Source organism: Colletotrichum karsti (assembly GCF_011947395.1).
Source record: "Colletotrichum karsti strain CkLH20 chromosome Unknown Scaffold6, whole genome shotgun sequence".
NCBI classification, from domain to species: domain Eukaryota; kingdom Fungi; phylum Ascomycota; class Sordariomycetes; order Glomerellales; family Glomerellaceae; genus Colletotrichum; species Colletotrichum karsti.
In genome coordinates this window covers 216,214-243,455 of record NW_024065906.1, presented here as the reverse complement: position 1 = coordinate 243,455, position 27,242 = coordinate 216,214, and the positions used below count along the sequence as shown (strand labels likewise).

Below are 27,242 nucleotides of genomic sequence, written 5' to 3'. Positions count from 1 at the left end.
ATGTCGCAGCTTGCGCTCCAGACTCGGAGTGCCCAGGGCTCTACTTCAGATTCTGGTCCTGGTGTTGCTGATGCTGGTTCGACGGCTACTTCTGCACCCGTGACTGACGCTGGCAATGCCTCCGCTGCTGGGGCTGTTGTGGTTCACGCTGGTCATACTGGTCAGACTGCTCGCCTCCCTCCTCACCAAAAACACCCTCTACACCGGCTTCAGGTTGCAGATGTCTCCCCCAACTACTTCTCCTCCCAGTCCTCCCAGGATAGCCCCACGACAGGCCTCCTAATCCCGGCTTCCGATCCTGCAAGCATTACAAGCACCACAGGCACTACAAGCATCAGTACCGCTGCTCCTGCTGCCAGTCACTCCTACAGCGGTGCCACTGCTGTGACCAGCCCTCTTCTGACTCCATCTCCAAGGTACGTTCCACCAGGCTCTCCACCGCACTGCTTACCAAAGGAGAAGCGGTCCACTCGTTGTGCTGCTTCTTTCATTGCTTTGCGGTTTCTTGCTGCTGCTCCTCTCCTTGACCCTACCTTGCCTTTACAACCTTGAACTTCCCACGCCTACCAGCCCAAAAAGACCTGCGAGTCGCTCACCCACCCACATCCTCGATTTCTCTCCCAACCAGCCGCCGGAGCCAGAGCGAGAACCAAAAAGACTCTGTCTTCCTAGGTCCCTGGCTTCCGAGGATATCGTGTGTGTGTTCATCTTGGCAGATCCACGACTTCTTGACTCTTTGCTTTGTTCGATCCCGCTGCCCTCCTTGTCCGCCATAGTTGCGCTGCTATTTAGTGGGACTCAAAGTTCACGACGCTGGCCGGGGCAGCACAATAACTGATGCCCTCTGCCACATTCTAGATCTCCTCGCCGCCCGGTACCCAGTCCTCTCCACGAGAGCACCGCCGTTTCTTCGCCGATCAGTCCCTTCTCAATCCGGTCGTCTTCTTTCTTTTCTGCCGTCGGCAATTTCTCCTTGCCGCGATCCAAGACAGTCCCCGAGGTCGTGACGACACCAGTTGACGAACTACGCTCTCCCGTCGACCTACTAGGGGAACCGCAGACGTACTACCAAAGTGATTCGTCTAGCTCTTCGACGCCTGAACGCACTGCACCACGGTATGTGTTCTCCCCCATCGCGGCTCCCGATATGACAGCCCCCGCGCCCCGCGCGGCCAACCGTAGCATAGCTGACAGTCGGACACAGCAGACCGAGAATCTCGCCGCTCCCTACGAATGATAACCGCAGCGCCTCCGAACCCTTCTTGATTCAGAGGCCTTCTCCCGGCCTGCCTCGATCTCCAATGTCTACCTCCGGGGGCTCGGCCGCCGCCTCGCGGAGCCACCCGGGAAAGGGTGCGCCGCGAAACTCTTCGATGGACTCGGCCATCTCAGCTATTTCAACAAAATCTCACTCTCAAAGAGGCGCCCAGCTCAGCCAGTCCGACCCTACAGATATCGCAGGGTTGATCAAGACGGCAGGTAGTCCAGAGGCGGTCATTCAATACTTATTGAAAGAGAAGCATTCTCAGTCCCAACAAAACGCCCAACTATGGCGCCTCGTCGACAAGCAGAGAGCCATGATTCTAGGCCTCAACAAAGATTTGGAACGGGCGTTGAAAGACAAGGAAAAATATCGGAAGAAGCTGAAAGAGGTCATCTCTGTTCCCGAGACAACAGGTGCCGACGGGTCAAGAACTGTAAGCAAGGTGATGAAGATGCCCGTGAGCAGGGGGATTCCATCAGTGGACGTTAGTGCCCCGAAAGAGCGACAGGTCGTGGCACCGGATTCTCCGACCCTGGACTCCGACAGCCAGAAGCACTCCCCAGTGGATCTTGCTATGGCGCCCTACCCGATCACTCCTCCGGCTGACCAGCCAAACGGGCCTCCGTCAGCCGTCGGCGAGCTGTTGGATCCTTCGCACGAAATGCCCAGGGCACATGAACACGCGTATGACCAGTACAACCACGACGCGGAGGAGCAAGCCGCGGAAGCTGCTAGGAAAGCGGAGGAGGCGGAACAGTTGATGGACCTCCCGCTCAACGTATCCCTTCCGCCATCTCGAAGTCTACCGAGCCAGCCGCCAAGCATTCCTCCCCCGAAGCCACCCATGGCACCTCACATGTCCGCAGACTCGGCCGCCGACGCCGGACTGTCACAATTCCCAGCGCCACCTCCACGTAAACCTCCACCAGCCCCGTTGCAACTACAGAACAAGAGTCAAGTCGGTGCTGAAGAAGACGACAGCGATACCGATTTTGATGACATCTTGGAGGTTGACGAAATCGTCACCGAGCCACGCGGTCGACGTAGGACGCGGGAGGAGGACGACCGCGACAGGGAAGTCTTGGTCCAACAAGAGATTGAGAGGAGAAGCTTGTCGAAGAAGAGCAAGTCTAGCCAGACGGGAACACCAACTGAAGTCCCTGCCGCACCAACGGATCTGCCGCCAAGCCCACCCAAGCGAATGCACCGAGAGAATGCCCCTGCCTCTCTAGCGGGCGTTCTTAGCCCTCCAACTCTCGAGGCTCCGCTGCTGAGCCCCGGCCTGCCATCAAGCCCGCGGCCATTCGGTGCTGCCCCAGCCACAGACAGCCCTGCTCACTCGCCCAGGGGTGCTGGAGCTTTTCCTTCGGCGCCTCTTTCACCGCGGCCTCCTCGTCAGCCTATTCCACTTCCTCCTGGCCACTCTCTTCAGACGCCACAGGCAGCTGAGCCAATGGTTTTGACAAGCCCCCAGCCGCTCAACATCGTTAAGAAAGGTGGCGACTCACCCAGTGCCAGCGAGAAGAGTCGCATGAGCCCTACAGAGCGCGGTGATCGCAGTCGCATTTTCAAGGGATTTGTCACTGAGGAGTATCCCGATCTGCTGCTCTCGCCAAACGTTCTACCAACGATCATTGTCAAGGTGGCGTCTTCGCGTATGAAACCTTCGAGAGCAAGTTTGATCTCTCTCACCCAACTTGAAGAGGACCCTGTCTTCACCCTTGCTATCTACTCTCGATCTGACCCTGGAGAGCTGTGGCGGGTGGAGAAAGACTCGGCTTCGCTTGCAAAGCTTGATCAAAGACTGAAGCAGTGCGCCTCTTTCACTGCAAAGACGCCTGAAAGGTCCCTGTTCAGCGGCCACGCACCGGCCAAGCTGGACGCTCGACGCATAGCCCTGGACCACTATCTGGAAGAGCTTCTGGAATGCCCTCTCGATACTGCAAGTGCCGTAGAGCTTTGCAGATACCTTTCGACCAACACTCTCCCTCCCAATGCTGACGATGCTGGTTCAATGGAGACCTTGGTAGAGACGAAGGCCAAATCCGGACCGGGTGGACGTCCCTTCAGAACTGGTTATCTTACTAAGCGAGGGAAGAACTTTGGAGGCTGGAAGGCGCGCTTTTTCGTCCTCGATGGGCCTCATCTGAAGTACTACGAGACACCGGGCGGTGCTCATCTCGGCACCATTAAGTTGCCCAGTGCCCAAATCGGAAAGCAGTCTCAGAGCAACGACAATCAGTCACCGCAGCTGTCAGCAAATTCGGAAGAGGCTGACAACCAGTATCGCCATGCGTTCCTCATCTTGGAGCCCAAGAAGAAGGATTCCAGCAGCCACGTGAAGCACGTGCTCTGCGCCGAGAACGATAAGGAAAGAGACCAGTGGGTCGATGCATTGCTCCGATGGATTGACTACAAGGATCCCGAAGAGGAAGAACATCAGGCAGCGAAGCAGGCAGCACACGAGCGTCAAGCGGCTGCCGCTGCTGAGCGCGCTGATAAGAAGAAGCAGCGGTACAAGAAGACAGTTTCGCAACACCAGCCAACCGAGTCGGAAAGCCTCATTGGCGTTCGCTACGATGCCACGTCACAAGGCGACCTGCCTCAGCATGTTGCTCCAGCACACGGCGCTCCGGTGCGCAGAGGTCCTGGGCCTATGCCAGACAGCTACCATCATCCCGAGGCGATGGGCATGTCTTCGCAGCCATCAATGATGATTTCGGGCCCGAGAGACATGCAACCCATTGCTGATTCAGCTCAATGGGGCAACAACAAGCCGGGCTTGGGTGTTCCAGCCAACGAGGAAAAGAAGATGAAAAAGCGTAGCTTTTTCGGATTTGGGCCTAAGACAAGATCATCCTCCGACGGTCAGGACTCGTTGTTTGGTGGAAACGACGGCGGCTCATCTACACCTCCTCAGGGCGGTTACGCTGGTCCCATCCGTCAGGCGTTTGGAGCTCCACTGGCTGAGGCGGTCCGGTACAACCATCCTGTCGATGTCAACGTGCCACTTCCCGCCGTCGTTTACAGATGCATTCAATACCTGGACGCCAAGAACGCTATCCTCGAGGAAGGCATCTTCCGCCTGAGCGGTTCCAACGTCGTCATCAAGCAGCTTCGGGAGCGTTTCAACACGGAAGGTGACGTGAACTTGGTCACTGACGAGACGTACTACGACATCCACGCTGTTGCTTCCCTGCTGAAGCTGTACTTGCGCGAACTTCCCACAACCATACTCACTCGCGATCTCCATCTCGAGTTCTTGGCAGTTACCGAAATGTCCGGCTTGAAAGAGAAGATTTACGCCCTGTCTGAGCTGGTACAGAGGCTACCCCAAGCCAACGCTACCTTGCTGAAGTATCTCATTGCGTTCTTGATCAAGATCATCAACAACGCCGACATGAACAAGATGACAGTCCGCAACGTGGGTATTGTCTTCTCGCCAACCTTAAACATACCGGCGCCTGTGTTTGCAATGCTCCTGCAGAACTACTCGGGCATTTTCGGATTCGAGCCTGAAGAGTATGAGCTGCCGTCGTCTTTCGATGGTGACTCTGGCCGCGAGAGATCAGGCTCTTTGCCGAGCATGGTGGGCGGTCTTCCAAACCGACCCTCATTTGACCCGCAGCAAGCTCGTCCTTCTACCTCAGCAGGATCAAGTCAGTCGCCGCACCGGCAAAGACTCATGGAAGCCATGACGGGTCAGCAGCGAACCGGCGGGACCCCGCCACCTCTTTTGCAAGATCTGCACAGCGCTCGATCATCGCCAACTCCCCCACCGAATTATCCCGGTAACCGTGGTACTGCTTACGAACCTCAGTACATGCCACAGGGATACGAGACCAACGGCTACCACGGCGTTGCCCGTGGCTACGACAACGGCTCTGGCGGTTATGACCAGCCGCACAAGCGAAGAGAGAGTGCCATTTTCATGGGCAATATGATGGGCTTGAACCCTCAGAGCTCAAAAAGCCGACTCCGCGAGGAGACCCGATTCTAGGTGCGGCTAGATGACATCACCTCCGCACCATTCTTCAGCAGCATACCCACTCGTTTATACGCAGCGTTGATACCATGCCTTGAATTTTTTTCATTTCGAGTTTATTATACAACCCAGCCCTTGTGGGCGCGGACGACATGATGGCGCCAATATACCCGAACATATCATTTGATTCCGGACCGGCGCCGAGAGCACCTTTACTTCTAATATCGATCGCTACTTTTGCGAGTGTAGCCCTTTGTCGATTTTTTTTGAGTTATGAAATGAGCCTTAAATCGAAGAGATCGGGCATTAATGGGAGAAGACAGCTATGGAGGCCTGGGTGCATGAGCAGACGATTTCACGGGACAAGTTGTATCATAGGGCCTCTAGTTTCCAAGGGTGGTTGCCGATGAGCAATTGTCGTTAAGTTCATGCATGACATTTCCGGGTTTAGCATGGCGTTGAAGGCTTGGACTGCGACTTGCAGTCTGTCTCCTGGTTTTCACTTTGCTTGTTTGCAAGGAAATTAGCATCCTCGCAAGATGTTTAGCTTGAACAATAAAGATTTGCCAAAGACTACATACATTTCCAGCTTGACTCTAAGGTGACAGAGGAAGTGCTTAATAGCGTTGTCTTGAAATACGATGACTAATCCATATTTGTTAGTGTCGGAAGTGTCGGCACTTCACACCCCGCGCGAATTCACCTCAGCGAAAGTCGGCAAGTTCTACCGCCGCACTTCCGTCCCCCGATCATCCGATATCACTTTCTCCAGCAACTCATAGCCAAGGCCTTTGCATCCGCCACACAATGGATTACGGAACGTCGGTCCTCGATCCAGCGTTACGAAGCGCGGAGCCGCCCGTAAACGGCCGAGACGGTGGGACAATCACCGCCGCCGCGCCTGCAGCCCCCGCGACACACGATAACGAGAACGCAGCTGCAGCAGCTGCCGCATCCGGGCGAAGCGGCCCCGAGGGACAGGGACAGGGACATCATGACGCGGCGGCAGACACCCAATCCCCCGAGACGCCGCACTCCACGCACGGCTCCGGCGAAACGCCGCACGACGCCCTCCATGCAACGGACGACCCGAAGCGGCCCCGAGCCTGCGAGGCGTGCAGGGGGTTGAAGGTGCGGTGCGAGCCGGATGCGAACGAACCAGATGGGCCATGTAAACGGTGTAAGAAGGCGGGGAGGAATTGTGTGGTCACCATGCCCACGAGGAAGAGGCAGAAGAAGACGGATAGCAGGGTCGCTGAGCTGGAAAAGAAGATCGATGCCCTTACGGCGAGCTTGCAGGCGCGTGGGACCACCGCGGCCGCTGCGCCGGCGAGCGTGCCGCCGACGGTGGCTGCTACTACCCCGAGTGTGAGGGAGGAGACGCCGTTTCGAAGGGGGTGGGGGGACCATGGAATGGCAAGGACCTGGCCTTCGCATGACGACGATGGGGAGAGGAGGAGCTTTGAGGCGGCCGGAATTAAGAGGAAGTTCAACGACAGAGGCGACACGGCAGACACGCCCGCCGAGATCCCCGAGGCAAATCGTCCGGCGCCGCCGATCCAGATGGGCGCGGACTACGCCGACGTCGTGGAGCGCGGGATCCTCAGCGCCGAAAAGGCATCGGAGCTGTTCGAGCGGTACAACACGCACATGATGCCGCACATGCCGGCAGTGGTGTTCCCGCCGGGGACCACCGGGGACGAGCTGCGCCGGTCCAAGCCGCTCCTCTTCCTCGCCATCATGTCCGTCGCCTCGTCTGAGAGCCCCAACGTGCAGCGGAGGCTGGTCAAGGAGCTGATGCAGATCTTTGCGGAGAAAATCATCGTCACGGGCGAGAAGAGCCTCGAGATCGTGCAGGCGCTGCAGGTCGCCGTGATCTGGTACTGGCCGCCAGAGCACTTTGAAGAGCTCAAGTTCTACCAGCTCGTGCACATCGGCGCCGTCATGGCGCTCGACATCGGGCTCGGCAGGAAGTCAGGCGGCAGGAAGATGCAGATCCCGTACCAGTGGAGGAATCACCCGTTCAAGCGCGCGCCGCCGCCGGACCCGACGAGCCTCGAGTGCAGGCGGGCGTGGCTCGCGTGCTACTTCCTGGCGGCGAACACGAGTATGGCGTTGCATAGGCCGAACCTAGTGAGGTGGACGGGTTTCATGGCCGATTGTATGCAGGAGTTGCAGACCAACGTAAAGGCGGCGCCGACGGATCGTTACTTTTGTCACCTCGTTTGGACGCACCGGCTTGCGGAGGAGGTGGGTACACAGTTTGCGATGGATGACCCCGCCGTCGTGCCGAACATCACGGACTCGAGGACTCAGTACTCGTTGAGGATGCTGGAGAGGGATCTGGAAAAGTACAGTCAGGCAGTGCCCGAGGAGGAAATGGGAGGTGAGTTCACTCTAGTGGACGAAGTTGAAGTTTCTTGCTGATGCGCTACACACAGCTACCTTGAAAATGAGTTTCCACGTCTTGTCACTGTACATGCACGAGATCGCTCTGCACACGCAGCTCGACGACATCCGGCCGCCATTCGACACGGCGACGCTCAAGGACGGGATGCTCCCGAACCTTACCCTCACGACCTCGCACATCAACGCCCTCTCGGCGTGCCTCTCCGCCATCGACGGCATCTTCGAGGCCTTCCTCTCCATGGAAGTGCCCCGCATCCGCTGCCTGCCCGTCTTCAACTTCGTCAGGGTGGCCTATGCCGTCGTCGTCCTCATCAAGATGTACTTCTCCGCCACCGCGCCCGGCTCCGAGCTCGGCAAGGTCATCGACAAGGACAACATGAAGGTCGAGTACTACCTCGACGCCCTGCTGGAGCGCTTCAGGGCCGCCGCCTCGGACGACCGTAGCCGCCCGGCCGCCAAGTTCCTGGTGGTCTTGGTCATGCTGCGCAGCTGGTTTCTGAAGCAGAGCAAGGGGCTCGGCGGCGCCGGTCCGCCGTCGGAGGCCGTGGCTAAGGCGTTTGCGGAGTCGAATCGCGCTTCGAGGCCCGCGGAGGGCAATCCTGCTCCTACCCCTGCGACTACGGCTACGGCCGCCGCGGAAGAGAGACCCGCGTTCCAGCAGACGCCGGCGATGCAGGAATACCCCGCCGCCAACACGCCCCTCCACCTCCTCTCCGAGATCGCCACGAACGATCGCTCCGCCAGCAGGGGCGGCTCCAACAACATGCTGTGGAACCCGCCCCCGTCCCGGCAGTCCTTCATGTACGACCCCTCGGTGGTGACCCCGACCATGGACGGCGGATCCGGCCCGGACACCGGGGGATCCAGCGGTGCAGGAACCGCGGCGGCAGCAGCCATGGACGGCAACGCCGCCAGCTGGATGCCGCAGGCATGGCCCGGCGACCTGCAGGATATGGGCATCGACGTGGGCCTCGCGGAGGGCCTGTCGCTGGAGGAGTTCACATCCGGATTCGGGGCTAGCCCGGGGAGCCTCACGAACGGGATGCGGTACGTCATGGCGCAGGACCCGTGGCTCAGCGGGTTGGGCTCGCTGGGCGATATGTTCGAGGGGATGCCGGGGGGTGGTGGGCCGCCCATGTTTCCCATGTGAAGGACGGGACTCAAACAGTCTATCTCTCTTCCCTCTCTCTCATCAGTTTGAAAAGGAAACCCGACTGAGCCGCTCTTTGGAGGGCCTGGATCCGGGCCCGCCGGGGGTTGCGTGCCTATCTCCGACCCCCTTTTCGGGCGGTTGAGTTTATCACTCCTCATCCTCCGCCGAGCAAAGCCCAGCTCGCCCCGGAACAAGGATGATCGAGGCCTCTCGGCATCTGTCACTTTTCAACACCTCCCCCCGAAACCGAAGCTTCTTGCTGCGGTACACTCTCCGATCTCTCTCTCACTTCATCTTCTTATTATACACGGCGCGAGCAGCGGTAAATTTAACCTTTTCCGTGACACCTCTCTCTTAGGAGATGTGTTTGTTTCGGAAAGAGGGAAAACGAAGGATGGAATGGGAGGAACAAAAAGCATGGGTATCTCCTACTCGGTCGAGAATTCGGGAAGATACTTCGAGCGGATGGATGACCGACATCTCCGGACTTGGGCAGTATGACAACGGGGGAGGGAGACGCGGCCCTGTGGAGCAGCCGGAGCACACGAGGAAAGCTTGTATGTTTTAATGTAGTTATTCGTTACGTGATACCTGGGGGTTTGGGAATTAAGCATTAGGGCGCAAATGGATACCACTCTTTTACCTATTTTTTCTTGGAAGATGCACGTTGGAATCCTTCCCGGATGGAACGGCGAATGGGAGTGATTACCAACCAGGCGGGATACCTCGGGGTCCCAGTTTAATATCCCACGTCAAGTCCACGGAGACCTGTTTGGCGATAGGTCTGGCGTGCCGGTCTTTCGGCCGGCGATGCTCACCACCAACGGAGGCTTAGAGTCACATTCTAACAAACAGCAGAGCGGTTTGGACCAGAAACTCTTTTGATTCGGGTCCGAGCGTGTTTCTCGTGGTAGCTAAGCTCGGCGTTCGCTGCCGGCCGTTCATCCGCCTCTCGACCCGGGAACCTACCCCTCATTCCCGCCTGTCTTACTCTGAACTCTGTACCTGTCTTGGTCCCCTCATAAAACATGAGCATGCTTCAGTCTGTCCACCACGAGTTCCCTTGCCCACGCCTTCGCTGTGCAGCCGCCAGCGGTGTAACGATACAGTAGTAACCCTTTCCTTTCCGTACGCCGGACATGAAGTCATGTCGGTTGGCGGCACCATCAAATCCTTGCCGTGATGGGCCGCAAACAATAGCCAGAGAGATCTTTTTCCGGACCAGATTTTGGCAACCCGAAATCCTGCAATTTGCCATCATCCTCCTCCAGATTCCACACGCCGTGTGTCAACTCCTCGTGAAATTGCACTCCTATTCCGCTTCCGTAATGATATGTGAGACAACGTGTCTCAAGTGCATCTGGTATGGTGTTCCCCGCCCAAATGGAAACCGCAACCGGGCCACCATAACCGGCCGAACCAACTGAACGCCACGTGGGGTAAAGTCGACGGTGAACATTCCCCAGGTAAAAAACAAACAAACAAAACGCTCGAAACTCGTGAAACGCTGATGATCTTTTTGTCGTTTTCCGTGCAATGAAATCTGAACATATTATGACGAAGCTGTTCGCAGGATGGCAAATGCTCAACACAACGTAACAGCCTGCCGTAACCCCTTCAGTCCATGTAGAAGTCGCCCTTCAGGATGCGCTCCTGGAAGGCATCGGGCTTCGGTCGCTCAGGCGCCTTGGGCTTCATAGCGGCAGCCTGGGCCGGCGGGGCAGGCATGTCGGAGACGGACTTGGTGCGGTCATGTTGACCGTTGGGCACGCCACGGGGAGGCGAGGTTGAAAGGCCGGAGCCGAAGGAGAATGAAGGTCGTGGGCCCTGGACAGAGCTCTCGGCGCGAGATCTAAGCTGCTCGGACCAGTTGAAACCTTGGTCTGGGCGCGAGAAAACGTCAGAAGATGATCTTTGCCTGTGTGCATTGCTTGCCTGGGCAGTACTGCTGCCACGTCTGGCCGACGACAGAGCAGCCGCGATGGACGAAGTACTGTTGGGCGGCGTGGCATTCGCCCCGGTCCCAACAGCCGAAGGGGAGACGCTGCTGCGTCTGTCGGAGGAAGCAGGTGTCGTGGGCAAGGGATAAGCAGAAGCAGGTGGGTTGTTACCGTTTGATCCCGGACTTCCACCGCCATTGCGCAGGTTGCGCATCGCCTGAGCTCCGAAGCTCATTCTGCGAGTGAAGGGAGTTGTGGGAGCGGTTCGGGCGTTGGGAGGCAGTTCCTCCTCGTCAACGGCATTCTCATCGATGGAGTCGTTGGAGTTGGTTGACAGACTTCCGCGCCTCAGGGAGTTGAAGGCGTTGGGGCCGGTGGGCGAAGTGCCAGTGAGGCCGAGGCCGGTGGAGACGGAGAGACGGCGTCTTTGAGCATCGGCGGTGCCTGTGGGGAAAGCTGCACCGGTCGAAGTCGAGTTGCTTCGGAACAAGCCTGCAATGGCTTGCTGGGTGACGGAACCGCGGCGCTGGCGATGCATTTCGTTCGGGTTGTTGGAGGAGTTGGTGTTGTTATTGGCGTTGTCGGTGGACATGATGGGCGAAAGTCGGATTGGGGGCGGATTCGGGAATGCAGTTATATGTTTGTTGAGTTGTCGAATCGAGGCAGGGCAGGGCAGTTGGGTCGTCAGAGTGCAGTGCAAGTGGTGTTTCGGCGGGTGTCTTGCATGGGGTGAGATCTAGAAAGAATCGAAAGAGGGATCGAACGGGGAATGGTTCGACAGGTGCGGATGTGTGGAACAGGGTGGTTATATATCGAGATGGCGGATGGACTGATTTAGGGTGACACTAAGGGCGGGTTACGAAAGGTTGATCACAAGGAAGGCCAGGGATGGGACGAGCGTACGGATAGTGCGCCGTCGAGAAAAGTGTCGATCAAGGGGTTTGCTGGTCGAGATAGACAAGGTGTGATGGTTGGAGTCAAGACGACGGATGTCTTTTGTACACACCGTCGTCTTTGTGCCTGGAGTTGATTTGTGAGGTGAGGGCTGAAGGGTGGGCAGATCGACGGGGGTATCGACTCTTTGAGCGGTGTTCTTGGACAATCAGTAAGCAGGTGGAAGCTCTAAATTGAGTGACGTCGGGGTTTGGGGGCAGGCAGTCTGTGGGCAGAAGGTGTACTTTCTGAGAGCGTAGGCAGATGTAGATGGTGGTAGGTGGTAGGGGGCAGGGTCTGAGGGTTTGCGCGTACAATCTGGTGCCCTGTGGATAGGGGGGAATGGATGGCTGGTTCTCAGATGGTTTGGCTGAGATTGGTGTGTGCCAGAAGCTGGACTGGACTTGAGTGGTGGTGTTTGCTGTGCAACTGTGCCAGTACCGTACCGTACCAGGACAGGCAAGTGATGATAGGCGGTGGTGCGTGTGGGGGAAGGAGGCGAATTGGGTGCGGTGTCGGTGTGTCGGCCGGCGTTTGTTTGAGCGCCCGACAAGCCGTCAAGCCGTTTATCAGGGCCCGTCTGTCGTATAGCAAACAGGTGGCAGGGTGGCTCAAAGTTGGAAGATTGGGTCTAGGTTGAGTGGTTGATCAAACGGGCGAAGCACTTATCTCTGTGCGTGGGTTGTTGAGTGGATTTCTGATGTATTGCAGTCGTAAACCGTGGAGAAAGATGAGTGTGCAAGAAGGCGGTGATGTTGATGTTGAGAAGGATGGATCGTAAGCGGACACGAGCAGTGATCTACTGATGTTCGCGACGCGAAGTCTTGGGAGGAAACATCCAGGTCACTTTTCTGAGTTCTGAGGCAGGTGCGTCCCTGGGCTTGAAGGAGGCAGTTGCACCTGCCTGCACCTGCACCTTCACTTTCTCTCGCTCTTTCCCTCTTTCCCAGCCGGTGGTTCCTGCCCACCTTACCTGCATCTCTGACCCGCGCTCGATAATGCGGGATCTGTGGAGAGGAAAGTGGAATGAACGGCACGCAGGAAATCAATCTTGCACCAAAACCTAGGCAAGACCAAGACCGTCTGGGCCCTGGAATGGTTAGGTTGACGCGGAGGCTACGGCAGCGGCAGCGCTGGCACCCCCAGCAAGTCCCTAACCCCAAGCTTGCAGAGCTCGTGGGCAAATCATCCAATCACGAAAGCTCTCTTAGACACCTGGAAGGCGGTACCTTTTACCGCTAGCCTTCTTTAGGGCCGCTAGAGGCACTCGCGAACAGGCCGGATCCTCGCTGAAGACGTCACCCAATGTAAATGCGGGGTAACCAGCGACGTTTGGAAGCCACCTGCACCTGCTGCATTCCTTCCCAACCCAGCCGGCCTATCAAGAGCCTGGCATTGCCTACAAAAATGCTTGGGAACCTGAAGCGAAGGGAAGGAGAAAAGGGTCCTGAATCTGAATGTTCGGTTTGCCTTTCCTGTGTCTTTCCTTCCTTGGATGTCCCTTTTTTCTAGTATCGGGCACACGGGCAGTAACCTTCCCCTGCCTGCCTTCTTCTTCTTGCTCCTGCCCTCTCTTTCCTTCCCACTTGACTCCCCTGCTCCCCTCCTTGCCCCTGCTCCTTCTACGTTCCATTGCAGCAACCACCAATCCCACCTCGAGTACGTACCACGCGCTACTGGCTCACTACCGCATCTCCATCTGCACCTCAGAGACATTCATCCACACATTCTACTCCGATTGCACCAATACACCAAATTCAACTCGCATACCGTCGTACTCGACGTATCCCGAACTCAATGCATTCTCCCATCTGAGCACTGCACGACGAACAGACAGACGTCCCATCTTGCGTGCCATCGCATGCCCGCTCTCGCCACCTAGCACCACCATGGGCTCATCCTCGAGCACCACCATCTGCCCATGTTTTGCCCACCTAAAACATCCCGAGCTTCGAAAAAGAACCTTGACCTCAGGCCGGACGAAAGTCAAGCACTAAACTCATGTCACTGAGAGCTTCAGTCCATCTCGCCCAATCCGACGCCCGTTTTCCTCCTCCTCAAACGAAACCCTCTTTTCTGTTCAGTCTGGCCCGTCTGGCGCCTGCTCTTAATCTTTCTCGACGTCCACCTGAAGCTTTCCGATCCCTCGACTTTTCGACACCACATTCTAATTCCCATTGCCTCTTCTGACTAGCGTCGACGGTCTTAGCTTCACTTTGGTCTGTCACCTCTGTCGCCCGCAACGAACCGGACATGTCACCGTTCGTCCACACCGGTCACGCAGCCTGTGCTGTACCAGCATCGTTCACAACCAGCCCAGAGCTGGAGCAATCTCCAAGTGACAGCGTCGACTTGGCATGCAGATGGCCCCTAACCGGTCCTGCCCCGGGTAGATAAACCGTCCGTCAGCGACACGCTCACCACACCAACCGCCATTTCCAGGTTGTCTCGCTGGCCAGGGTGAATAGACGGCGCGGCGCAGCATCTCACCAACGAGAGATTCGCGAAGTCGTCCCTCCTTTCTGAGCCGCCGGCGGGTAAGGAGGGACGTGGGCACTTGATGGTTGCAGCCAGCAAAAGGTCCATGGGCCCGCCTGCCCTTCCACCTCATATCTGGAAAGATGGGCAGCTGCCCTGATTCACTGCGAGTCAATTGACATCCTGACGCATGATGGGGACTTGTTTCTCTCGACGCAACTCCACGACTCGCCACAGAGTTTTCATGCTTCCTTGATACCACCTCGGAGACAGGATAACAAACTCAGGTGCGGCCCTGGCCAACAAAGCACACCTTTAGCTGATTCCCTCTGCTACGAGTACGGAGTACGCATACCACCCCCTCTCTTATTGTCAACGAGCCAATCTGAACACATCCGACCTTCCAGGTTTTGGCTTGACCAACCTTTTCTTCAACTTCTTCCCCGGACTATCCACCTCTCTTCCTGACTCGTCACAAGGATCACCATCCATCACCATCCTCGATGCTTTCGACCTGTCGACTTCCCCGCAAATTCCGGGTCTCCATAATCGCCCCATCTCACCACGGGGGACTTGGCCAGATGCTTTCCCGAGCTGCCAAATTAGCCCTCCCGCTAGTCGCACGACAACCGTGAACCGTTCCTTGGCCACGCAGCTGGCTCGTCTTGGTAGCCTGCCCAGACTCCTCGGATTCTTCTGTCCCACAGAGGCCATGCGTCTCGCTGTGTCACGAGAAAGCTTAGCACCAAGAGGCTTGGTGTACTGCTTACAACCACGTTGACAAATGGCCACTTCTTCATTCGCCTCCGGGTACACAGCGCTGCTAGGCTTGTTATCTCGACTATTTGTTCCTGCTCAACCATGGGACGCTTCTGATCCTTCCCGGAGCTCCGGCTCCGCGCCGCGGTGCAGGGCTCGCTGTGGACCCTGAGGTCAAAGCCCGTGTGCTGCAGCGGTCACGCGCCGTCTCTTCTTCAGTCTCTCTTACCCCGCGCTTCTCGAATCCAAACCCAAGGTGGTGGGTGAAGCCTCAGCGTCTGCCAATCTCAAGGCTCCATATTTCCTCGAGTATGCACGTCCCTGTCAGCTACGATATATCAGTGACGAAATGATCGAAGAGGGTGATGTCAAAGCCAGCAAGTCGAAGTGAACCAGTGTTGCCAAGTACACAAAAGTAGCACCTTGTAGGCATACATCGTCGATCTGGGGGAGTTGGATTGCACCATGGATCCAGTCCGAAAACGGCCAAGCCCGAGCTCTGACAGGGTTACAGCACGTTCAGATGCCGGTTTACCAAGCCAACTCTATTTCGATGATAAGGGATTAACCAAACAACACGCGACAGCGGTTCCCATCACGATCGTTCTCGCCGTGGTTTGCTTGGTGTTTTGAGCGTCCTCAAGAAACAAGGCCGTTTGGATGACACACGGGGACATTCTTGGCAGTGGAAAATGGCGTGTTTGATCTGATCAACTCGTCACTATTCCTCGATCTGACGTGGATGTCATCGGCACATTTCTGAGGATAGCAACCTATCTCTTTCCCAATGATATGCTCTGGGTGTCAACCTGGGCTCACCTTGGCTCGGATGCTCCATATCGGTATTTTTGCAGGATGTCGGCCGAAATTTGATCAGCCTGGCGGGGTTAGACATCACAGAATGTCCAGCACGTTACTTCGGCTGACAGTCAAGAAATGAGTCTTTAGCGACTTCTTCATTGAATTTAACTGTAGGAGTCTTGAGTTTCTCAGTCGCCCGCAGTCGCTTACGATATCTCGAGACACAAAAATGGCAAAACATTAGTCGACGAATCATCCAGCAGCTTGCATTGGGGTAGTTCGCCCACAGCTGCCTGACGAGAGAACATCCAATCACGCCTGTCTCTGGTCATGCAGCGTCATACGAGAGAGGCAACCGGGAGGCTTACGCTGCCTGATCAGGCTGGGACAATTGTGAATCAAACTCCGTTTACCTTTCCCACAACATCGCCAGCTGTTGTCTTCGACATTCACAAACCCCATTCAGGAGAGGTTGAGTTAATGAAATTGGCTGTACGCACCTTCTGCGCCCATCAGTAACCTCGACCATTCTCACGATGCGTCTTCTGAATACTACCACTCTCAAAGTAGAGGAATTTCTCCCAAACAGAATCCCTCGGTATGCCATCCTATCGCACACTTGGGAGGATGGCGAAGTTACGTTTCAAGACATGGAGAACCAAACAGCCTCGACCAAGGCCGGCTACGCTAAGCTTCTCGACTCTGCAAAGGAGGCGCTGAACAACGGTTTCGATTATATCTGGATCGATACTTGCTGCATAGATAAAACGAGCAGCGCCGAACTCTCAGAGGCCATCAACGCAATGTTCCGCTGGTACAAGGAGGCTGTGGTGTGCTACGCCTTCCTGGCTGATGTGCCGAGCGATACGACCTTTGATGCTGGCTCACCGTTTGCGAACAGCAAGTGGTTTACGCGAGGCTGGACGCTCCAGGAGCTACTAGCGCCTGACCACTTGGAGTTCTACTCGACAGATTGGTCTCGGCACGGTAGCAAGTCGCAGCTAGGCGAGGTCATCAGCAGTATCACCGGCATCGACGGGGAGTACCTGAAAGGCCGACCACTTTTTGAAGCATCGATCGCAGCGCGTATGTCTTGGGCCTCAAAAAGAAGGACCACCAGGGAAGAGGAAAGGGCGTACAGCCTCCTCGGTGTCTTTGATATCCGATTGCCTCTATTGTACGGCGAGGGTGGAGCGAATTCCTTTTTTCGGCTGCAAGAAGAACTGATACGGACGACCGAAGATCAATCAATATTCGCCTGGCATTCCGCAGAATCATTCGTCGTTGAACCTTCAGACGGTGGTCTGCATGGTTCCACATCCTGGTTAGCCGCATCACCAGACGATTTCCTCCTCTGCGGTGATATTGTGTCCTGCAGAAAGGAACAGAAGGCATCCCCATTTGCTCTTAGCAACGCAGGTATTCTAATGGACATGACAATCGTATACGACTACGAACGTGTGTCCGCTAAGCTTTTCGCGCGCGACTTCAGCACTGCCTTGGTGCCTTTATCTTCATCTAGACGCAGGCGGGCTTACGCAAGTCTCATGTGCCGAAGAGCAACTTCATACTGGAATGTTCTAGCCATACCGGTGGAAATACAGGGGGACAAATGTAGTCGCATCTGTTCAACCTTGAGATCGTTTGATCGAGAATGGTCGTCACTGCGTTCTATTCGTCGCAAATTGTATTCGGAAACACCTCGAAGCTCACAGACCACGGGAATGTCGAATCAGTACGCCGCAGGCGTCGTGGTGCTTCGTTCTTTGCCGCACGGCTATACGGTAGACAGTGTGGTTCCTCAGATGTGCTGGGAGGCTTGGACCTCCACGTCTGGACGCCTACTGACAACTCACGAGCAGGCACGGTACCCTTCTTTCTTAAACCACGTCATAAGTATCAGGTCCAATTATTGTCTCGGTGAGCCTCAGCACCAAATTTTCATCTGGATCACACCAAATTTTGAGGGCGCAGGCGTGAAGCACATCATCACGATGTCTCACTCCCGACCTCCTCGACTTGCGCAAATGGACGATTCCCCAGAAAGTTATCTGCCATTCGGAGCATTCGTATCATCGTTGGCACAATACTACAGACGATCTCGAGTTATAAGATCTCAGAAGTATAACATGTATCTACGGGTGCACGTTGAATCGAATTTCGCGCTCGGGATGGACGTGGTCGATCTCGTGGCGGACTACTCTTTGTTACGAAACCCGAAAGCCTATTGGTCGCTTTATCGCGGCTGGGAGACAAGCACAGTGTACTCGCCGTACTCTCTTCTTCTTGGCTCTGGTATATTCTTGGTTCTGCCTCTGGCCGTATACTCTAAGTGGTTTGGTTTTTTCGCAGTCGCTCTGTGGTTTATCACTCTTTGGAGAAGAAATCTCCAGATACGAAGACACCCGATCGTTTTCGTGTTGTTCATTTCGCCACTTTTTGTCATGTTTTCCGCGTTCTCCGTGGTGCTGATGAGCTCAACAAGGCCGGTTGAACTACCCATGGCCGCTCTGTCGCTGTTGGCCTCATTGAGTTGCATCCTTCTCCTTTGCGCGATCTTTGAGCCTGTTTGGCATGCCCGGTTTCCATTTGTCTTTTGGATTCTTATCATGATAGAGACGATGTTTCATTGGAGAGACGAGACATGGCCTGATCGGATGGTCGATCCCACCCTGAGTGGTCGAAACGTCTAGTCGGTGGCCTCGGGATTTGGGCGCTGGCCAGACTCGTCACATCTTCGTCGTCTTCGATCTTATGGAGTCAACCGTTTCCTGTTGATGGTCTACAGAGAGCAGTGATACCACTGCCCATCTTCTTGAACACGTTTGTCGGGATTTAGAGGAACATGAGTTTGGTTGATGCCATCGTGAATTGTGGGCCGGCTGAAGCCGGTTTATAAACCTCTGGAGGGAAGCTTAGAACGCTTCACTTTTACATAAATACACATACTTTAATAGGCTGCTGCTGGCTTTTCTAAGAGGCTGGTGTCTTTGTAAGAACTCTAGTCCTTTTCTTTCTTTTGGCGAGAATTGCGGGCACAAGACTGAGGGAATGCCTATTCATCCCAAGACCATTATATCCCAAGATTGAGGAAGCCGGATTGAAGTTGTGACGAGACAAGGGAGGACTTTCTTCTTGATCGAAAACCTCATATCTCCCCCACGGGTCTAAGGGTACTCGGAACTCCGAAGAGCAATCTACGATGCCCCCGCTAAACTACATGTGTTAATCATATACAAGAGATGTTCTTAGTATGAAGTAGGATGATTCTTGTTATGGTTTGAGAATCTCTCTTCTGTAAGAGTGTTTTACCCTTGCCTGAGCTTGTCTTGCACTGAAACCTCACGAGTGTCCCCTGATTCCAGGAAGGAAGCTCTTGTAACCTGCTGTTAGGGGCAACCTGAGGCCTTCTGTACCCCACAGATACTAGAAAGAACTAATTTGGTCGTGTGAGCTGTTATCGATCTATCATATATTTCCTATTCAGAGATGTCCGCCCAGTTTGCCAAGTAGGAGTTCTTCTGACCGAGTGAACTTCCAAATTGACACATGATTCTTGAACCCAACTAAACCAGGGGCATATGCATTTTGATTATAGTATTTTTCCTTATAGGAAGTGAGATCGTGCATGAGTCATCGTACTAGAGATTCTACCAAGAAAATTACAGATAACCACTGCCTATTCAGATCAGGCTGCGCGCCAAGAGGTAAGCTTGTCAACCCACCACATTGCATACACCTTGAAGAGATGGCCAGACGGACCGTACTCGTTGAAACATTGTTCCATTCCGAATAGACCATTGGCTCTCGATGTCTGCGCTGTGAGAGCCGCAGGCAACCAACGTCCACCCGCAACCCCGCGTATTCACGTGCATGCGGCTTGAGCGATTATCTTCTTCACCACATGCGACACAGCTGATATCGGACAACTTCATGGCTTGGACGACTGCGTCGGGTCTCTTTGGAGACACCGTCTGGCCTCCGATAGTTGCGCTGGTCATCACCATTGTAGCCGCCGTACTGTCTTACCTCCAGCTTTCCCGACAAGCGCCCCCAATCGAACCGAAGCCTCGGCGAGAGAGGAAGAGCATTGTTGTCCGGATACAAGAAATACCGATAGAAAAGTCCAAAGAAGGCCTGCAAAATGACTTGATGTCATTGGCTTCGAAGGACCCCGAGCTGGAGACCACGGTGAAGGGCGTAGAACGGTTGACGTTCGCCCGAGTCAATAAACATGACGCGCGTGCGACGGCAATTTTCCCGACAACTTTGCCACAGTCGGAGTTGCTGAGGAGGCTGAAAGAAGCCAGCTACGAGTCAAGCATGTCATACGAGTTTGATTGCGATTTCTACGGCATTACGCCGCTCACGGATGCTGATGGTGACAATGCTGTCGAGTAAGCTCAGTCTCATTCAAACGTTCAAACCCGCTGATAGCCTTTTCCCAGTATTATTGCGGTACCAGGTCTTGCGAGCCACCCGATTGGGACGTGGAGGTCTTCGAAACCGGGTAACAACAACGTCTGGCTGAGAGACTTTCTCCCTCGGGACATTCCCGACGCTAGGATCCTGCTCTACGGTTACGACACCAAGCTTTTGCGCAGTAATTCACGACAGAACATCGAAGAATTGAGTGAAGGGTTGCTGGACCTAATTTCGGCTGTCCGAAGAGACCAAGAAGTACGATAACGCTGTCGCGTCTTAGAAAGCTGTGGCTGATTATGACTTAGTCCAAACGCCGACCCATTATCTTCATAGGACACAGCCTTGGGGGTCTCTTGGTGAAAGAGGTGAGATACCAAAGATCATTGTTTACATCGCAAATGAGGCTAACGAGCGAGCAATAGTGTCTCTTGCGAGCCATGAAGCAAAAAGACTTCGAGCCGTATCACGCCATCTTCCAAGCCTGCTGTGGCTTACTTCTCTTCGGTGTCCCTAGCCACGGCCTCAACAACAGAGCGCTGCTCAGTATCGTGGAAGACCAACCTAACGTGTCTCTGATTCGAGATCTCATTCTTGACGACCATCTAGAGCCGTCAGCTTTTCTCAAGCGGATCTCAACAGACTTCTCAGAGAGATGGGGTAGCCACTGCCCAGTCGTTTGTTTCTACGAGACTCGACTTACATCCACGGTACAGGTTAGTGAGCTGTACATCTACGAGCGCACTGATCTCAGACTAACTGATTTAGATGTCATCCGATGGGACTTTGAAAAAAGCCGGCCCCGGCGTTTCTATGGTCACGAGTCACTCCGCAACAAGTGCTGTAGGGGAAGCCGGAGAGCCAGCTGTATCATTCGACGTCGATCATTCTGGGCTTGTTAAGTTTGATTCCAGGAGTCACGATCTCTATGATCGTGTTCTGAACAGACTCGTACGAGTAGTCGACTCCGCAAAAGATCGCTTGAGTCAGCGACATCTTGATAGTACGTTCGCACCTAAATAGATCGAGGCAGTTATGATTGACGAGAATCTTAGCTCTTTCACCCGACGATCAGAGACAATGGAACAACCTGAACGATCCTCCATATTCTGCTTTTCGTAATTCAGCCAAGCTCCCGAAGCCGGAAGAGGGGACACTGGAGTGGCTGGTACGCGAGGAAAACGACACCATAGACCATGACAAAGATACCAATGCGGACAACGTCCCCAATAATCAGCGTGAGAAGGTCTTGCATTCAGACACTTTCCTTTCGTGGAGAGACGCACCAAAATCAAGCTCGCTTCTGGTTACGGCACCCCCAGGTTCCGGCAAATCGGTTTTGTCCAACTTTGTACTGCAACACCTCAATGCAAAATCGTCTCAGGATACCAAAGTTATATATTACTTCTGCAGTATCAGAGGTGACGAGGTCGCACCTAGTGCAAGATCTGTTCTGCGATCTCTCATCCTTCAGCTTTGTGAAGCACAGACGACATTGTTCCGACTGCTACCTTCAGACTGGGCAGCGGACAAGGACAAATTTCAATCTGCTGTATTTTCAAAACTACTGCAGGTCTTTGAGAAGCTGCTGTTCAGTGGCAAACACCGCCAGATCTATTGCGTCATCGACGGACTTGACGTTTATGAGGATCCTAATATGATCGAGCTTGTGGACAAGTTAAGGCAGATGTGGGTATCCGGTGCGGCAAGGTCAGAGATCAGGGCCCATCTGTTCTGCACATCAAGACCTATTCGACAGATCTTATCCATTTGGGGCTCATTGGATTGCAGTAGGCTTCGCTGTGACCAAAAGGACATCACAACCTTCATCGAGAAACGAGTTTTGCGGCTTGCCTCAGCTTTCACGGAAGAGACCAAAGAGTCTATCAAATCCCAGCTGCTTTTAAGATCTGAGCAATCATTCTTGTGGCTCGATGTAGTAGTCCGAAGACTTGCGAATCTGGAGCTTCCGACGCCGATCGAGGTCGCGCATGAAATTGACCAAAGCTCTCAAGACTTATATGAGTTGTACGAGGAGTTGATCAATCAAGCTACAAGGAAAACTAGCAAAGCCGCTCGTATGTTGGCCATGGTTGCCTATTCAAAGCAACCGCTTGGGTGCCAAGAACTCCAACACGCTATGGCTGTTGATGGGATTGCTATTCCTGATCAGGCAACCTACAAGGAGCTTGTCAGGAACATGCCTTTGCTCGACTCGAGAACTATCACACAAGTGTTAGGCACACTATTGGACGTGGTCGAGGGCAAGGTCTTCGTCCTTCATCAATCTCTCAAAGACTTTTTGCAGCAAAACGAAGAGGTCTTGTCTATGCCCCTCAAAATTAGCCCAAAGGTCTTCCCAGCATATACCCTCATGAAGTATCTGTGTCTTGATCACGAGGACAGACTGCTAGACAAGGACTACCCACTCTTTCACTACGCCGACTTGAATTGGCACGTCCACTTGGATTCAGAGAACGACGTATATGATCACGAGCCACTCCAAGAACTGTTGAAATGCCTTCTTTCTCCTAGTCCAGGTACCAGCTATTCGACGAAGAAGCGTGATTTGTTCTCAAAAATACCAAGTTTCTTGGACATCCCCAGAAGAGCCGATAGTATTGCAACAAGGGCCGACATCGGCTGGCTTGCGAAAATCATACTGGACGGCCAGTTGGAAGGCCTAACAGGGCGCTTCGAGGTCGATGACATCCTTACTTCTATGTGGTCATATAGAACGTGTGTTGCGGAAGTCATTCTAGCTCATGGCGGAAGGAAACAGTTTCCGGTCTCCCAAAGGACAGCAGAAGTCATGTGCCGTCACTTTGCATATGTCCCGCACGTGATGAAACTTCTGGATCAGCGTCGCGATGAAATCGAGATCACTTGGCAGATGATTTCAAGTGCTGCTACTCGCATGCAAGCAAAAGACGCCGGGGCGATGATCCTGCCACTGTTGGAGGGGCGAGAACCCAAGTTCGAAATAACGCCAAAAGTCCTGATTACAGTTGCTGCATACACCCCTAGGAACACACTGGAGACAGTCTTCAAGCTATCGAATGGCAGAGTCAGGATCACATCTCAACTTATCAGAGACCTCATGGGCCTCGATGACGGTTTCCCCGTATACCGGGACCTTCAAGTGGAGAACGTGAAATTCCTATGGAACAGATCAGATGAGAAGATCAAAGTCACGGAGGATATGCTTGCTGCCGCGACTCGTATGAGCTCAAATACAGAACTTCTGAAGTTTCTCTTCGACGAAGCAGACGAGGATGTTCACGTCACCCACAATCTGATTATGGGTGCAATGAGGAACTATCGAGCAAGTATGGATATTCTGCCGTTACTTTTGAGCATGGGAGACACTAAAGCACACATCACCATCGATCTTCTGGCTTCGGCAGCTGCTGGGGCGTATAGGGGAGAAGCCTTAAAACTATTATTACAAAAACGAGGCAATGAGATCCACCTCACCACTAAAGTAGTATTGGGAGCAGCAGCAAATATATCTACAAACGTCTTCCCGATATTATGCGAAGAGTTTGGTCAGATTGACATCACGCCGGGCGTTGTCTTGAAAACAGCTAAGAGAGGATCGCCAGAAATGATGAAGTTCATACTTGACATGGCTTCTGAAGACATTATAGCTACACCAGAACTGCCAGCCGCGGCCGCTTCCAACTATCGGGGAACCAAAGTTTTGCAGATTTTGCTGAGTAGACGAAGTTTCCCGATCACCGAGGAAATGTTGATCAAGGCTCTTCAAAGCTGGAGCGATCCTCTTGAAAGCTTTCAAGAGCTTGCCAACCACGCCAAACCTTACATTCAAGTGACGCCACGAATGGCTTCTGCGATATTCGAACCAAAATCCTTCTCAATGGGATGGCAACGGAAAGCGAACACAAATCAGAGCCTGCATCTATTCAAAGCGCTGCTTGACATAAATCCAAACGTCATCTCGATGAGTTACGAAGGTTTGACAATGATAGCTTCGGCAGCCAAACAAGGAAACTTTGGCTCAGTTAGCCTAATTTTGGAACAGAATGTGAGTCCAGACACCGTCGCCCCGAATGGACAATCACCGCTGGGTTTGGCATCATGCAATGGGCACCGCGATGTTGTTGAACTTCTCCTTCGAGCTGGCGCGAATCCGAATTCAAGACTCGACACAGAGATAAGTCCTCTGGGTATAGCGTCAATAAGAGGACATGTCAGAGTGGTAGAGCTGCTTCTTTCCGCGGGAGCTGTTTCGGACGAATCTTGTCTACGTTCGGCTTTTAAACACACACAATTCGACATGGCAAGATTTCTTCGTGACGCTCTACCTTTATCAGTACGACAGCTTGTGTCCTTTTACTCTGATTCAGGTCAAAGTAGCGATCACAATTTCCTTGTTCGCCACTTCGAGATCCTGATCGGAACGAAGGATTCTGTTGGTCGAACTGGAATATGGTGGTTAGCAACCGCGGGCGACGCATCGGTTCTTGAAGCTCTCCCTGCAACGCAGTCTGGCATTTTTGATGAGAAAGACGCCTTCAAGATAAGCCCTCTTTCCGCAGCCGTAAGGAGAGGCCGAGTAGGCGCTGTCCGGGTCCTGCTTGCAAGTGGGCTTGTCGACACTGGATCTCAAGATTGCTTGGGTAAAACGGCTTTGTGGTGGGCCTCCAAGTGCAATGAACCTATTATAGCACAGTTGTTAGCGAACGACTTTGATTCCACGCTTGGTGACATGGCGATTTCACCAACCTTTCAAGCAGCAGATGTCGGTTGGGTGGAGGGATCTTTCTGCGATATCTGTCTGACGGCTGTTGAAGACATCCATGGAGCCGTCTACATATGCCCCAAGTGTGAAATCGGGTATCAACAAGTACTCATATGCGAGGAGTGTCAAAAAATGGGAGGCCATTGCTTGAATGCCTCGCACGATTTGATTGATTGGTAATATTGGCTAGAACGAGACGCTCTGCACACTGTAGGACATCATGTAGAAATTGTCCCATTTGATATTGAAAACTAAAGCGTACAAACGGTGCGGTACCGTGCTTGAAATATTCTTACCTATAACAGCTGTATGCAATCGTCAGCCACAAGACCTTGCATATTGCATATTGATGTGTGCAAAACGAAAGCGTCCTATAAGATGCTATCCGGTAACTTGGTTTGTGTTTTATTGTCATGCCGCGGAAGTCAATTGGGATGACGCAACCCGATTTGTCTAAAAGAAGTCCTCTATCATGATCTCAACATATTAGCAGTACGTCTGCTGCATTGGTACGCCGGAGTCTTCTCTTGCTTCGAAGTTGATTGACTTATAAGGTATACGTGAACCAAGATTCCCCTATAACGTAGTCAGTCGCATTTTGTCGCTTGGGAAAGTGTTCACGGAGAGAATACTCAGAACGACTTTCATTCTATTAAAAGTCTTCATTGGGGCTCAGGATAGCTGATTGTGTAGGATAAAGGGGCGTTTCTGCTTTACGTGGCTGTGTTATATGACACGTTGTACGCGAATGCAGGTTTCACTACTTCAGACGATTCGAAGAAACATTCTCCTGTTGTATATTGGTATTGAATCCCACAAAAACGAGGCTGTTTCTCTCTTAGCGTGATTTCCATCCAATGATTCCGAGCACCGTATGACTCGCTGATAGAAGTCGTCGTATGCCCACCTTTCATCGTGCCCTACAGGAGGCTCGACACCCTGAGTTTCTATTTCCGTTGCCTGCTTCATCTGATCAGCAACTCTTGTTGTTTCCGTGAACGCCCGCAATCATAGTCGTCGACCTTCCAACGTAACGAAATCGAAAACGAGCTTCAGCAACAAGTGACTGAAACTATTTACTGGTTTGCGGACAAGGAACTGACATCTCAACTGTTGCTGAAGAGACGTTGCTGATATAAGAGACAACAGCGCCACGTAGTGAAAGCTTGTGTCAGATGGGGCCGTATGAGAATAGCCATTACGTATCGTGCAAGATATAGACGAAAACAGCGTCTCAATAAATGCTATGTATTCAAAACTGCTTCCCGAGACTGACGATCCGAAAACTTCACAATGCTTGAATCAGAAAGATTCAACTTCGGCGGAGATTATGACTGATTACATGTCCAAGCGTCTCATGACTGTAAGGCTACAACTCAGTGATCAATAACAGGGAAGCCCCAGATTTAGAGCTTCCAGCTTGCCGGATTCCCGACCGCGCGTCACCCGGATTGGGGGTTGCGGGGTTTGACAAATAAGAAAGTTCAGTTTGATCTGCGAAAAAGCCTCGATTCAGTTGGGGACTCGTTGAGCCTGTAATCACATAAGAAAAAATGGTGCTTAGGAACGGACACGCGAGAACGCGGCTGAGCAAAGAACGTGCGTTTATGAGACCAATTTGGTATGGAATAGCTCGCTCTCGCCGACATCACGTTTTCGCGTTTTCAGTTCTGAAGCGCAACCTCAGCCGATGAGCATGAACCAGTGTCAAGTGCGCTCAACATCAGCCCTCGCGCTCACACGGACATGGAGAATAGACCAGGCCGAGTCCGAACTTCTAGAGAGACCGTTAGAAGGGACCGGCCACTTTTTGTTTTCAGCCGAGCAATGCATAATGATTGACGCCAGGATCAGAGACTCGTGGGGTTAGACGAGAGCCAAGTGCTGATCGGCGAACACAAGCTTGTTGAAGGGAGTGACACTGACGACTTGGCGATGTGACCTCTCGGCGGGAGAGTGATGGGATGGTGAAGATCCGGCTGGGAAATTTACCCGTATTACACACCATCTTCAGACGACTATTCCACAACACCAGAAAGTAGACCAACGCGGGTAGCTGCAGCTTTCTTCTAGGGATCAACCTTTGGTCAATTATGATGTGGAATGAGCGTCCCGAAGCCTTAAGCTTCTTCATCATCAACCTCCAACGAGGTTAAAACCGGTAACTGAAGGAACACGCCACTAGTCGCGAGCTTCGAGGGGCCTTTAGACCGCGCTACTGCAGGAGAAGTCCGTGACCGGCCGAATCGCGTTTGAAGAGAAGCTTGTTCAAGTCCGCACCCCACTTGCCGCGGGGAAGGCGGCACAGAGGAGAGAGATCATAGGCATGGAGG

General features: G+C 53.6%; 4 protein-coding genes across 4 annotated transcripts; 3 read left to right on the top strand and 1 right to left on the bottom strand.

Moving 5' to 3' along the window:
• CkaCkLH20_02525 (RhoGAP domain-containing protein) lies at nucleotides 1-5,264 on the top strand (the record flags this gene model as incomplete). Its single annotated transcript, XM_038885244.1, has 2 exons — nucleotides 1-416; nucleotides 1,205-5,264. The coding sequence occupies 2 exons, from the start codon at nucleotides 1-3 to the stop codon at nucleotides 5,262-5,264; spliced, it is 4,476 nt and encodes a 1,491-aa protein (XP_038749175.1).
• A 792-nt stretch (nucleotides 5,265-6,056) lies between these two features.
• On the top strand, nucleotides 6,057-8,808 carry CkaCkLH20_02524 (uncharacterized protein; the record flags this gene model as incomplete). Its single annotated transcript, XM_038885243.1, has 2 exons — nucleotides 6,057-7,635; nucleotides 7,691-8,808. 2 exons carry the CDS (start codon nucleotides 6,057-6,059, stop codon nucleotides 8,806-8,808), a joined length of 2,697 nt encoding a protein of 898 aa, XP_038749174.1.
• A 1,620-nt stretch (nucleotides 8,809-10,428) lies between these two features.
• On the bottom strand, nucleotides 10,429-11,343 carry CkaCkLH20_02523 (uncharacterized protein; the record flags this gene model as incomplete). The annotated part of the gene is made up of 1 exon (XM_038885242.1): nucleotides 10,429-11,343. One exon carries the CDS (start codon nucleotides 11,341-11,343, stop codon nucleotides 10,429-10,431), a length of 915 nt encoding a protein of 304 aa, XP_038749173.1.
• Nucleotides 11,344-16,372: 5,029 nt separating this feature from the next.
• CkaCkLH20_02522 (uncharacterized protein) lies at nucleotides 16,373-27,165 on the top strand (the record flags this gene model as incomplete). The annotated part of the gene is made up of 9 exons (XM_038885241.1): nucleotides 16,373-16,808; nucleotides 19,711-20,119; nucleotides 20,171-20,402; nucleotides 20,453-20,512; nucleotides 20,570-20,860; nucleotides 20,913-21,147; nucleotides 21,200-21,854; nucleotides 21,936-23,473; nucleotides 27,095-27,165. The coding sequence occupies 9 exons, from the start codon at nucleotides 16,373-16,375 to the stop codon at nucleotides 27,163-27,165; spliced, it is 3,927 nt and encodes a 1,308-aa protein (XP_038749172.1).
• Between the last annotated feature and the right edge of the window lie 77 nt (nucleotides 27,166-27,242).